The 14,318-nt window shown below is 37.4% G+C and overlaps 1 protein-coding gene across 2 annotated transcripts; it reads left to right on the top strand.

Annotated features, from left to right (window-relative positions):
• Positions 1–802: 802 nt before the first annotated feature.
• On the top strand, positions 803–13,390 carry cd164 (CD164 molecule, sialomucin). 2 transcript variants are annotated; one of them, XM_008397670.3, is made up of 6 exons: positions 1,023–1,303; positions 2,518–2,586; positions 9,060–9,134; positions 9,438–9,500; positions 11,342–11,419; positions 12,640–13,390. In XM_008397670.3, the coding sequence occupies exons 1-6, from the start codon at positions 1,240–1,242 to the stop codon at positions 12,792–12,794; spliced, it is 504 nt and encodes a 167-aa protein (XP_008395892.2). In that variant the 5' UTR covers positions 1,023–1,239; the 3' UTR covers positions 12,795–13,390. The 2 variants fall into 2 exon arrangements, with proteins under 2 accessions (XP_008395893.1, XP_008395892.2); XM_008397671.3 differs by lacking the exon at positions 9,438–9,500 and having other exon boundaries at positions 803–1,303.
• The last annotated feature ends 928 nt before the right edge of the window (positions 13,391–14,318 follow it).

Below are 14,318 nucleotides of genomic sequence, written 5' to 3'. Positions count from 1 at the left end.
GTAAAACATAGCAAAAAGCACAAATTAGCAGAAGCAGAAATTAGTACAAAACTAGAAATATCTGAAGAAGTGACACATAGCAAAACAAAGCATAAATGAGCAAATGAAGCAGAACATTTTGATACTTGAATTGCTAAAATTGATTAGTTTGCAGAATACCTTTGCAGACAGTAGAAGCAGAAGGTATATACAGAAACGTAGACAAGCAGCACAAATTATTTCTCTACAGTGAAATATGTATGAACAGCATCATTTTGTTTGTCAAAAAGCATAAAAAGTAAAAAAAAAAAAAGGCAGTTAATAAAGTGTACACTCTAACAGTTACAGAATTCCACCATGTATTTCAATGGGGCAAAAAATTTGCACAAAAAGGCCATTATTTCAAAAACTACAATAGTGAATTTCAGCAAAAGACATGGCACAAATCTCCAGAAGAAGCAGAACGTTTTGATATATGAATTGGCACAATTTGTTGAAGTTAGTAGAACTAGTTAACGACCGAAAAATCTGAGCAGGATCTTAAGTGAGAATGCGGTAATGCATTCTCACTGATAAAATGTTGTTTTTTAAGAATGCGTCAATTTAATCATATGTGCTTTTTATTTTTATTTCGAATTACTATTTTTATTTGATATTATTACCTCATTTACAAAAGAGAAATGTTTTGATAAAACAAGCAAAATTACATGGTGGCTTGGGGAACCAAATAACAATAATAATCCGTTTTAGAATTTCAGTAAATACCAGCAACCCCACTAAGGGACAAGGGTGTAAAGAAAATGGACGGATGGATGGATGGAGAATTTCATTGAATCGCTAAATAATGACTTTACTTGTTTAAATATTTAGTTTTTGTTGTAGAATATTTCAATTCTAGCTTTAAGAATTACAGCATTAAACATAAACTGGGATAAAGTGGCTCAGGCGACTTGTTTTTGTGTTTACAAGCGTGCGTTTAAAGCCGTATTTCTGGGTAAAAGCCCCTCTCTGGTTCCGATCATTAGACTCTTCCGTGTTTCCTGCCCACTCGCTTGATTTTTCTCACCCCTCCCATAAGAAGCGCCACATGACCTGCCGAGTAGGAAGTGTCGAGCTAGCGGACATCAACAGCAGTAGAAGCAACAGTCCTCGGAAGAGACGAGAAGGGAGCCGCGAAATTCCGATTTCACATTCTCGACGTTTCCGTGAAGATAACCTGCCTCTGTGTGAACCAGACCGAGCTATAAATCGGCCGCAGTCATGTACGTAAAGGTGGTGTTTTTCGCCGCAGCTCTGGCGCTGATTGGCGCCGCAGCCGCCGCAGGTAAGTTTCGCGACCTCTTCACCGAGCACAGCTAACGGCTAATTGCAGCCAGGAAACCCCCCGGCAAAAACAAGACTTTTAAAAAAAAATAAAATAAAAATCGTCCGTTCATATCTGCTTACTGCGACACCCGCTAGGTGTCTCGCTTCTTTAGTTTGATAGTTACCACATCAATGTTCTGGTTTATATCAATTATTTATCCAGTTTCTGGGAACTTATCAGTTTTATATCCACGTTGGCGAGAGGAAGTCGTGCTTCCAGAAAATGCTAGCGCTTTAGCTTGTTAATAAGCACTGCGACCTGGAATTACTCTGGTATTGTGTAACGATCAGTGCGATGTTTGTGTCATAATGTTTATTATCTGATAACACAGTTAGGGATTGTAAAAATATAATCGGAAGCAGACATGATGATTTGAGAATCCGGAAGAGGTTGTCGTTGTCACACTTTAAACAAACCACGTTTACCTTTTTCGATTTTCATAAATATTTAAAAAAGTTTAGAAAGGCTACTATGTTCAAGTCGACCTACCCTCCCCCAAAAAATTAATATGTCGTTTTCCCAATTTTCAAAAGTTTCATAAACGCACCAGTCCAAGTTTGACTAGTTTAATTTTGAGGTTTGTGTAGAACCTGATCTAGGATGATGTAAGAGCACTGAAATTATAGTTTTATTTATTTACGCAATAATTATGAAGTTTTCAAAGATAAAACTTGTGTTTTAAACAATTATTTATTTTAGGATAATCCAGTCTTAATCTCACCAAACAAAGGATTGTGAGATTTGTATAGAACTGGATTTATGGTAGGCTAGGGGAAACAAAATGGCAATTCTCAGAAGAAAAACGACCATTTAAACAAATAGTAAATATTACTTTTTAGGATGTTATTGATTACTATGGGATAATCCAGTCCAGGTATGACTAGTCTGTAAGATTTATGCTGTAAGGCATATTTAATCAATTGACACATTTCTATAAGACTTTTATTTATATATAAAATTCAATTCAGTCCATTTACAAAAATTTTTCATAGGTAAATATGTCTTTGACAAATTATTTGTTGCATTGCCTTTCTATGACGCTCCGCATTTATTTTCAGTTCATTTCTTGATTTCTGTGTTAATGCTACAAAGATGTATATAAAAATCTATATCTTAGAAGTCATTCATGTTCAAATAACCATAACTAAGCTGCATTTCTGAATTCCTTCCAGATGACTGTACCTCTCCGACATGTGACGAGTGTGTCAAAAACCCTGAATGCACGTGGGCTAACTGCACAAGTAAGTGTCTCAATATGTGGCAGGTTGTGGAACCAAAGAGCACAGGTTGGGCTTTGTGCCCTTAATTGTGCAGACAGCTGAACTTATTGGAAGTTGGATTCCTTGCCGTGGAGGAAGGGCTCGTTTTGGCTTCTCAAAAAGCCTGAGCTAAACCACAGTCTTGTCGACACTGGCCAGCTCAGGGCCAGCGTTAAGCAGTAAATTATGGAAACAAGATAAGGCTGGAATGAATTAGGCAGATGATTGGAGGCCAGCTCACATTTGCAAGTTGGGGGCTGAGAAAATAAAAAAAAATATATATGTATCATGAGTACATTGATGGCTTATGTAAAATTTTCACCTAAATTTTGCACAATAAATTTTTATCATATATTTATTGTCATCTACAAGGCTGCCTGACTTGGAACAAATGACTTTAAAGGGACTTTAGTGTATGTGTAAGCTAAAAATAGCCTGATTCCAAATTCAAATTCTCTGTGCATCTTTACTAAATATTTCAATTGTTGAAATTGTTTCCTACCAACCTGTCGATATTCAGCTAGCCAATGTTTTAATTCAACACCATTTCCCCACCAGATTTCCTCCGTTTTCTCTGCGTTCTCTTTGGATTTGATCTCAGATCACATAATTTCTAATAAGGACTGCCTTGACCTTTTTTTTTTTTTTCCATCTTCCTGGATTTAATTGTAACTAAAACTTTTACAGTTTGTCTCATGTGAGTCAACATAAATGGAGCAAATATCAATATTCAAGATCTTTTACCGCAAAAATACGGAAAGAAATCGACATGTTTTCAAATTGACCAATGAATGAACTCTTCACTTTTGTAACCACAAGTTAACAAGTTGGATACTTCTGATTTTTATCACATTTTAATGAACTACATTTCCCCAAAACATCAGTTCCCTCTAAATGAGATTTACAATTTCTGCAGTATAAAAATTGTAGGTAGGAAAGCGGTTGCAGTGACTTTTTAAAGCATGTTTCGCAGCCTTCTGGCTGTTGTGGTTATTTGAGTTAAGCCTCATTCAGTTAGATGCTTGCCAAAGCAAATGTGCATGATAAATTGTTTCCAGAGTCAACCAACGGTTATTTGGTAAAACGTTTCCTCTTACGGTTTGGGGATTTTCTTTTTAACTCAACGGCTCAGCTTCTTGGTTTTTCCAAAATAATGCATTTTTATTTTATTTTTTTTTTTGACTATTAAGGTTTTTTTTGTTTTTTTTTATATAAAATTTTTTTAAATGAATAAGTCAAGAGATCTTGTTAAATGTGCCTTTTGGAAGGCTTCAAAGTTCAGTTTGACATGATGCACGCCTCTAGTCATTTTGAAGATGAAGAAAACAGCAGAGGAAGTGAGTGAGGGGATGTGTGGCAGGAAGCGGGCAATATCCCCTATCAGGGTAAACGAAAGGAAGGAGAAGATAATGACACAAGTCTGAGGAAAGTGTGCTGAGAGGATAAAAGATCTGCTTTATGATTGTCAATGACTGGATTGAGCTTTTGGCTGTAGCTCAAGATGCAAAATATCTGGTAAATCACACTTGAATATCGGAATATTGGATCTCAGAAATTTATTTGAAGTAGCTCCAGGAAACTTGAACGATCCAAATTCCCTCAACAGACCTGAAAGCCGCAGGTGTTTTAACCGTCACGATAGCCGACCTGTTTGACAACCTCATGCATTTGTGGCTTTGATTCTTTCCCGGGGAGACTATATTGAGATTTCGCGACACCGCGCCCTCCACCTGCTTTGACAATGACTGTTAAAAAGGTTCTGTGATGATGCATTGCTGACTGATTCATCCAGTGGTTCAGCAGGACAGGTAGAACAACACGCATCTGCCTCCTTTTCGGGGCGTTCCAAGACTAGATGGTTAGGTTTTTGTTGTTTTAGCCGAGGCGAGGGAGAAGCTTGACCCGGTTTACTGTTACATTTTGTGCACAGTTGGAAATGGCAGCTTGCCACCCACAAAAACAATAACTTTGAAACAATTACACCAGCGTGCATTCAGTCAGTATTTAGTCTATGCAATTGTGGTATCGAAACAAGACTTTTAAACACATTTTTCTTGCGTTTTATATAAAGTAAAGCCTTGTTGTTTTCTTTCGAAAGAATGACCCTGAAAAACCAACACGTGTGCCTGCTCGACAAGGCATACTGAGAGGGATTTTCTCTGAAAATAAAACCCGACCATGTTCAGGAAGGGGTCACCCATTTGAAAATGAACAGAGCAGGCAGCTGGAACGCCAGCCGTGTCCACTGAGACGGCTGCTCTGTAATAAGGGGTATCCGCACGCTGCGGGTAGCGACTCAGCGCCACATTATCACCAGGTTTACTTTTGGTTTTAGGGATTTTCTGTAAACAAGCACTCCGCACCAGGAACATGTTTCCCTGCTGTCACCGGCTTTAACGCTCCCAAAGCTTACACGTGTACATTGTGAGCGCTCAGGAGCTTTAAGCGCAGACTGTGACGGAGCCTGCTGGGAGCGTTGACTCTCTGGACCACGAGGCTGTGCAGCACAGCGATAATAATGTCACCATCTTGGCAAAGTGTGGGAGTGGGTCCTACCTTTTGCAGCTGCATGTGACATAACATCCTTCTGACCTAAACAGAGAAGGAAAAACATACAGAGACTACAGTATCAGGTTACATAAACGTTGTAGAGGGAAAAAAAGTCTCATACTTTTTAAATTTTTTTATTTAATTTACATGCACATCTCAATAGATTAGAATATCAACAAAAACTATTTATTTTAGTAAAATAAAACTTATTTCATCCACAGGGATATATTTAAAGTGTTTTATTTTTGTTGGTTTGGATATTTGTTGTATTTTTTAACTTGCTGCTAACAAAAAGTCTACTCAGTTTCTCAGAAAATTAAGAGTTGTTGAGAATAAATAATTGGGTTTTCTTTCAATCTCTTTTAGCTAGTTGCTAAGCTAAAACTAAGCTAAACCTAAAGGAAATCGCAAGTTAGGAAATGTAAATGAAATGTAAATGTCATTTACCCCAGGTAAGGGTTGACACACTAGGTAACGCCCACTTTGGGGCGTAGCTCAGAGAGACGAAGGGAGTGGGAACCTCTTCTGGGATGCCATTTTGACTGTTGGCTCATAATGGACCAGCTGTATTTTGGTATTAATAAATGGAATTCATGAGTTCAATTCACTTGACTCTTCTGCAACCTCATACATCAAGAATTCAGCATGGAGAACAGATAATTCTCCACAGAGTATTACCTAAAAATGTGTGTCATACACATCACAATAAGTGTAATTGCTAATAAGCTGGAAGTTCACTGTGCTAGAAGTTTATTGATGGAAAGTTGAGTGGAAGGAAAAAATCTGTGTGAAAAAGTTGCATAAATGGTAAAGTTGAGGCTTTCGGAGTCGATTCCTCAAGAGTTTTTTTTAGGGTGGAGGCAGTGCTTCAGGCCTTGTACACACGTAGCGGGGTTGCCATAAAACAAATATCTCTGCCACATCATTAAAAATTAAAAATAAAGAAATCATACATATGGGACTGGCTTCAGAAAAGTTTTTGTCCACATGAATCTGCATAAATACGCCATGTCATTCGCTGGTGTTGGTTCACTGTGTCATCTCAGCCTTCAAACAGGCAATCTTCGAGCACTTCCTGCTTCCCGTTGCTGATGAGCTTTATGCAAATGCTGATTTAATTTTCCTCGATGCCTCACCGGAGCCGCAGTTTGATCACCTCCGTGCCGTGCTGCATTAATGATTAAGTTCATGCAAAATGAGGCCCAACCAAGTACTGAGTACATTAACTGAAAAGCTCATGGACATTATTTTCACCAACATTTCTGTATCACAAATACATTTAAATCTTTTATTTAAATGCTTTTGAGAAAATTTGTTTTAACTAGCTATAAGGCATATTCACAAAATCAATAGAACTAACGTGTTTGTATATGTCACTGTGTGTGATTCATCTATGCTTTGTTTTCAAATGACTACACTAACACCTAAACATGTACCTTCTTTTTTTTATTAATGTAAATCACAGCTGGTAAAGTCTAAAGCTACATTTTTTTTTGTTGTAGATTTTTCCTCCTTTCTTGTTTTCTTTTCTGACCAGTTAGAGAAATGCTGCTAAATCATGTTATTCAGCAGGGCAATTAGTTTGAAAACGTGTCAGAGAAAAGCTGCAGAGTGGCAGCGCTGTGCTTTATGACAGCCGCTGACGTCTAAGTGAATAGCTACTGAATGCCTCGCATAACTGAACCAACAGCAAAGTGGCAAACTCTCAAAAGACTCCTGCATCATGAGCTCCACAAACTGATAATTACACCTCAAAAGCTGTTTGGGAGTTGCTTGTTTTTTTAAAAACTTTGTGCCTGATTAATGTATAATCTGCTGCAAAGCGGTGGAAAATCTCATACAGGCTAAAGCTAGTGAGGCTGAAAACTTGCTTTCAAAGACTTGCTTTGGTAAACCTGGTGGTTTTTTAAAATAATTTATGGGAGTCCATCTGGAATGGTTTGGTTGCTCTTAAAGAGACCTATTCTGTTCTCTGTGCATTTCAGATTCATAATATCTCCACGGGTTTTAAGTAAAACACATTTAGGAGCGTTTCTGTTCTGCATTGAACTTTTCTGCAATCAGATTTAACAGCTGATGTAGGTTTAATTAGAAATATTTCTTCCACTCCTAAAGCACTTAATAAAGCCTATCGAAAGCAGTCCATTGCACAAAGGAGCCATAATGTTAAAGCAACAACACAACCCGCTTCCTGCATGAAGCATTCGTCCTGACGACCACATGGATGTTACTGTGACATTTCTCACCTACGTCAAACATTTTTATAAATTTTTTTTTTTCAGTTGAATCACACCTCAACATGGTAAAGCACATTTCTGCAGCATTTTCTCATCAGCTTAAGCTTGGGTTTCTTTAATAAAAATTTAATTATAAAGTTTGGGTACATTTTTTTTTTTTCCACGTCTGGAAAACATCATATTATGTCATTGTTTGCTTTTGTTTCATGGTTAAACTTTAACAACAGCTGCTATGCATAGATTGGCCAATAAATGGGTGTGGAGGGGAATGCATAGTCTCAAAATTATTGCTAACACAATCACTTATTGTCTTTCTTTTCTCCACCATGACCAAAGCCAGGAATGTGTCGAAAATCAGTGAAAAATCTGAATTATTGTAGATTCTGGGTATAAAATGGAGCATTTTTCTCTGTTGACCTTTAATATGAAGCACAGCCAAGATCAGGCTTGACGACAGGGCAAAGTTCGCCTTACTCATGGTTGATAAATGATTAGGCTGCACAATAATAAACAATGCGCCTAAATAATTATAACTAAATATTACACTCCCATTTTTTTCTTTTTAATATTACAGAAAAAAACGATACCAATATTTCCAGTGTGTTAATTTAACACTTGTAGATGCTACTTGCATTAAAATTCTGTCCCATCGTTTATAGTAATGTTTTACTGTTTGGTAATGTGTGGTAAAACTTGCTGCTCGTATTCTGGGTGTCGAATGATAACAGAGTAGGTTTGGTATAAATGCAGCGAACAGGGTCACATTTGGCTCGGTAAAAGAAAATTCTTGCCAAATGCAGTTTCAGTGTTTGCAGTTGTCAATGAAGGCCTTGTTCCCCTGCGAAAGAAATGGCTGATGACCTCAAGTCTGTGCTTGTGAGGAACTTGTACGTCTAGCAAAAAATAAAAATGAAAAAAAATATAGGTAGGGGTATGTTTTGGAGCAGGGGCAAATCTAAAACATCCAAATGTTTTCCATGGCAGTACATGTGCAGATGAGACCTTGTTCACTTACATTAGACTGTCAGAATTAGATGCAAGGATGAAACCAGTGTATTTAAAAAAAACAAAAAAAAAACAAGCTAGTTACACAACTGGAGTTTTTTGGCAGATTTAATCTTAATGAAAGACACGCAGAGTAGCAGTAATCTATGTAAATGATCATAGCTCAGTGTTTTTTGGGGGTTTTTTTTGTGTTTTTTTTTTACTATAATTGGATTCCTAAAATCTTCATTTCTACCATTTGAAAATAAAGAAGTATCCAGAGCTCTTTGCTAAAACTAAATGTCAGCGATAGGGCACAGGAACATTATGCTGACTTGAGAGTGCTGAGGTGGTCTGATGGGGCAGGCAGGGTAGAGAGGGTTCATCCTCCCTCTGCAGGAAGCGGAAGTAGGATGTAGGTCTGTGCGAGCAGCTGATCCTACCTTCCTGTAGGGAGGAGACGAGAACAGAGTGGCTCGCCTGCGTATCAAGCTGTGCGCCCTGATTCAGCGTGGTGCTGCTTTCTATAAACATGCTTCTGTATATTTGTGAATCACTTCATCTTGGACCATTAGCCACAGTCGGAATTTGTTACATGCTCTGATGTTTGCCATATTTATGTTTTTGTAAAACCTGAAGACTTAAATTGCTGATTTTTTTATTTTATTTATTTATTTTTATTAGATTCTCCAGCGAATGTTTCCTGTGTCAATGCTACCCTGGTGGCTAACGGCACCTGCAGCAATGCAACCTGTTCAAGTAAGTTTGACTGCATATTGGAGCTAAATGATTAACAGTTGTATTCTTCTGGTATTAACATTTTAGACCCAAGAGAATCAGCAGACACTTATTGTATTACAAATGATGTATTTCTTCATGACTAGACTTTTATTCTGTAGATTCTTGATGGGTCTAATTATTGTCTTACTAAAACATTAATTAATGGTCAGTCAGGGCTATTTGGGTGTTTTTCCTCTTATCTGTTGTCTATAATCCAGATGTTTCGGTGTTTTGTCTGGCTTTCTTTTGTATGTTGTGTGCTGGTGTTGGTTCCTTGTCCAGCTTCTCCTACGGCTGCACCTACTCCCAGACATTCATCTGTTGCCCCCACCACCCATACGACAGGTAACCACTGCCTAATACCTGAGCTCTATCTAGTCTGTGGAGTCCATTTTGCTCTGGTTTTATTAACAGACATTTTCTGTTGTCAGAAGTATTTTTATCAGGCTTAAGGTTCCACATCCAATAAAAAAAAAAAGTGCAATAGATATACAATGTCATCTCAGTCATTAAGTGGTGATTTATTTTTATTTAGTTAAAACTGCTTTAAGCTGGATTTAAACTGGTTTTGCTAATGTTTTGATCTAGGATTCCAATTTTTGCCAATTTGTGATTTATCTTAAATACAATATAAAATGTTATAAGAACAACCCTGAAAATATTTTAGCTAGCTTTGTAACATTACTGCACTGTGTTACAAAAGAAGCTGTAAAGTAGGGTTTTACCGTTATTTTAAAGACTAGGTGATATTATTTATGCGCTCAGCGAGTTTAGCTTTTGTAAACAGCAGTTGTATGTTTTGGAAAATGTACATATTTAAAGCTGCAGCGTGTAACTTTTATAAAAGTGTTTTTTATATATTCTTTACATATTTGTTAAAACTATCACTAGGTCATAAAAGTTACATACTGCAGCTTTAATGAGATAAAAAAATCATATTCTATAAGAGATTAAAACCTCAGAAAGTTTGATCACTTTTCCAGTACTCTCTTTAGCTTTTTTTGTTTAGTATTTGCTGAAAGTCTTGCTCTCTCTCTCGCTATATTACAGCCTGAGAATCCTTGTTAAATAACATCTTAACTAAAACTCTGAGGTGTGAGAATCCTTGTTAAATGGCGTTTTAACTAAAACTCTGAGGTGTGAGAATCCTTGTTAAATGGCGTTTTAACTAAAACTCTGAGGTGTGAGAATCCTTGTTAAATGGCGTTTTAACTAAAACTCTGAGGTGTGAGTCGTTTAACTGAAGTCCTACAAGGGGTGTGGGTTTTAATGTCTTTATCTTTTTTAACCTTTTTTATTTTTCTTAAAAAAAAATCTTTTCGTCTGTTTATTCACTGTCGCATGCTGTTTTTATTTTAATTATGTAAAGCACTTTGAAATACCTTGCTCTTGAAATGTGCTATACAAATAAAATTTGATTGATTGAATGAAATACAGACGTGCGATAGAAGGAAAAAAAAAAGCTTGACATTTTTTTCCCTCACTTCATTTTAAAACACTCTGATAGCATTTGGTATGATGCATTTACTGATCGGAAAAAGGTAGGACGTCTTGGTTTCCAACCAGCAGGTCACTAGTAAAGACTGTTCAGGTTATTACAATTCTACTCATGACTCTACAAAAAGCACATTTGTGGACAAGGTTTCTACCCAGACACCTTTCTTGGTCTTACACCAAGATGGTAGAAGCCAAATATAAATTGTGCCTTCAGTAGTAGCAGAATGCAGCTTTTATTAAGTGGATACTAATAATCTGTCCTTTAAATATCAATTTTTTTATCTGATTGCCCTCACTTTTAAATATGTCTAAGTTAAAGTGCACAAACCTGCTTTATTCTAGAAACTGTAAGTCAATGAAACACGAGGGAGCTTTTGCTGTGAGGTAGAAGCCAGAAGTAACTCTTAAAAGGAGAGCGAGGTGTGAAGCACATGCTTGACACCTTCAGCTCTTCAACAGTTTAACATTCACTCTTCTCTGCCGCTTTTGTGGTTGTGAGTGAAACTACGAATCCTGTGAGGTAGAGGGTAACCGACGCCAATTTTTATTTTTGAATAAATGTTCGATAGGGCTGCAAAGTGATACAAATATATAGCTTATGTGCTTAAACGTACCAAATCAACAGTTTGCAAGAATTACAGGTGTTTATATTTGTTAAGGGTTTGTTTCTTGCTGTGACCCCGTTTCAGTGAATTCAACGACTGCACCCGTGACGCCGACTCACCGTGGCAACAGCTCCACCACTACAACTCCAGCCTCCACCTTGGGTAGGTCTGACATTTACAATAGAAGGCATCTCGGTGGTCTTGTAGCTCACTTTAGCATTCAGAAAGGTTTCCAATCCCCCCCCACCCCAGAAGCGTCGTGAGCAATATTTGAAGTTTGCTGAGATACTTCTGAAATATTTAAGCATCTTTTTAGACTTTGCTTGTCACAGAGGTGTCATTTGGTATTCACCAATAAAACTTTAAAAAAAAAAAGAGCAACACAAGTTAAAGAGTAAATTTGTTCCATCAACATGACTGGATGATTTTTTTTATTTATTTATGGGTTTTTTTTTACCCACCTGGTGCGTTTCATCCTGCCTCTTGATTTACAGCATTTTTTTAATCTACTCAGTCAACTTGTAAAGCAATGAGGTTATGTGACTCCTATAAATTATAGGAAGTGACTCATTCTTATTTTAGTTTGATTAGGGCCATAATTTCATATTTAATAAAAGTTGACAGGCCCAAAGAGTGAATCAGAACCACTGTGAATGGAAATTGGAGTTGAAGATTGAGAAAATATAATATTAAAAGGGCTGCATGAAAACGCATTGTATATGGGCTTAATACCTAAATGTTAGTTTCAGGAGCTACTTTTAATCTGAGAAAACTCATCTAGACTTGTATTCTAATTGATTAAATATGCCAGCATTTCCACATGTGTTTTGAAAATGTATCTTTGACAATGAGCTCAGTCTTTGAGGTTTTTCTCCTCATTTTTAACTCCCTTCATTGCTTCTTTATTAGATTCAAATCAGGAATGTTGCTGAAAACATTCATATAAGAAGAAACATTTAGAATTCTTCCATTTAGAAAAAACATTTTGGCCAAATTTAAAAACTTGCCTTAAACTTAAATTTGCCAGAGATGTTAAATGATTGTTGCCCAAGCACAGCACCCTGTGATACTCCACACGACAAACTTCATCTAGTCCAGCCTTGTGCTGTTGTCTTGATCACTACAGCAGGTTTTAAGTTTCTGTGAAATAAATTTGTCATGTATAAAATAAGACTTAAGCCATCTGAATGCGTTTTATTCCTCAGTGCCATAATGAAATCTGGAATAAAAATGAACAAAAGACAAAAAAATCTTCAAAAATTATTTTGGAAGATTTTTGACTTCTTGAAGCTAAAACTTAAGGAAATCAAACTAAATGGAGCTCCATTTATGCATTCAAAAAAAAAAAAAAAAATCACATTTTCTTTATGTTCCCTTTAAAGCACCGAATACCACAACGGTGGCCCCTCAGAAGAACTCGACGTTTGATGCCGCGAGCTTCATCGGTGGAATCGTGCTCGTCCTGGGCCTTCAGGCCGTCATCTTCTTCCTCTACAAGTTCTGCAAATCCAAAGACCGTAACTACCACACCCTCTGAAGCGGGCGCACTTTAGGATCCAAGCCGTCCTCACCGATTTCAACCCCTCAGCACACACTCATAGGGAGTGGACTCAAACAGCGTTTCCATACAGTTTTTTATTTTTGTCCTGTTGTTTTTTTCGTTTTTCTTTAAATGTTTAGACCTGCATGACTGAATGATTCATTTCATTTCAAAGTGAATCTCCTCCAACGTGCATTTAGGTCTCAAGCATGTAGATTACATAAGCAAGCAGCTACCCCCACCTCCATCGTGCCATTAGTCATCCTGCATAGAGCATTTTCCAGCAAATTGAGTGGGCTTGAGTTATTTACAGCCCCTCTTCTTATGCCTTCCCCAATTAAATGCACCACACGAGAGAAAAACAATTAGCCATGTATACGGAGTAGCTTTTTCCTGCTGAGGCTTGAATATCTGTTATTTAAAATTTTTTTTTTACCTGGTTTGGAAACACTGTTTGAGCTCGTGTAAAATGTGGCAACAGATGATTAAGGATTGCTTTTAGCTTGTGAAATGTTTATTTTCTCTCTCCACACATCTGATCCGTCGGGGGGGGGGGTAAGCGACAATTAATCATCTGACGTCAAACAGGAGGAGTGTGGAGTGTTTCTGCTGTTCGGTTCCCACCCCCCTCTTGGAAACGTTGTCTCTCCCAGTACAAGATGTTTAAAAATGTCAAACGCCAACTGCCAGAAGAGCAGCCCGCCGCGATAAATAATGTATAGAGCTCATTTCAGAACCACAAATCTCCCGTATCTTTTCCTTTTCTGATCTTTAAACCCCACAGGTGACTCGTCCTTGTCGTTTGCTTTGGTGTTTAAACCGGGTCAAAGTGAATTATTTTAGAATATTTTCAAATTATTTAGTTCTATTGTGCAGAGGAGGATGAGGTGTGGCGCGCGCCTTTCTTGATGTGGACAGTGAAGTGCCTTTGATGTCCAGTGTGAGTGAAAGCAAGTAAAGGTTTTTTTTTGTTTTTGTTTTCTTTTTATTTCCATGTTGTGAGAAGTAACAGTATCGCTGCGCTGATATTGCTTAGAGCTGTAATGTCCCAGCTGGACTGAAGAGCCTTTTATTGTTGACGAAAACAGGATTTTTTTTGTTTAGTTTTTTTGTCCTTGAAGGCCGCCGTTCGGTTTGTAGGTGCGGCAGAAAGACCAAAGGCTGCAGGACGACTGCGCGATCACGCTACTGCAGACTTTTGGAGTGAATAATTTAAACAGAGTTTCCTACCACTTTGCTACATCATGGTTCAAATCCGAGTGAGTTGGCAGGAAAATATTTTGATATAGGCGAACGAGCAAGATGGTGTACTTCATACAAAAAGATTGTGAAAATATTGGACGTTATCTTCCAAGATAAGTGTCTAAAAGAGACAAAAAAAATGTAGATCTGGTGTTTAATTAAGGATTTCACTTCTATTTAATTGATTTGTAGTGTAAAGTTCAGAATATCAGCCGAGTGGCCGTGTTGGAGCCTAGTCTTCTTACTAGTTAGCTGCTAACTTCTTCTTTCATTTTTTTT

Source organism: Poecilia reticulata, chromosome 21, assembly GCF_904066995.2.
Source record: "Poecilia reticulata chromosome 21, P_reticulata-male-v2, whole genome shotgun sequence".
Lineage (NCBI taxonomy): Eukaryota > Metazoa > Chordata > Actinopteri > Cyprinodontiformes > Poeciliidae > Poecilia > Poecilia reticulata.
Note: the sequence above shows the minus strand (reverse complement) of the source record. Positions and strands in the feature narration are given on the sequence as shown.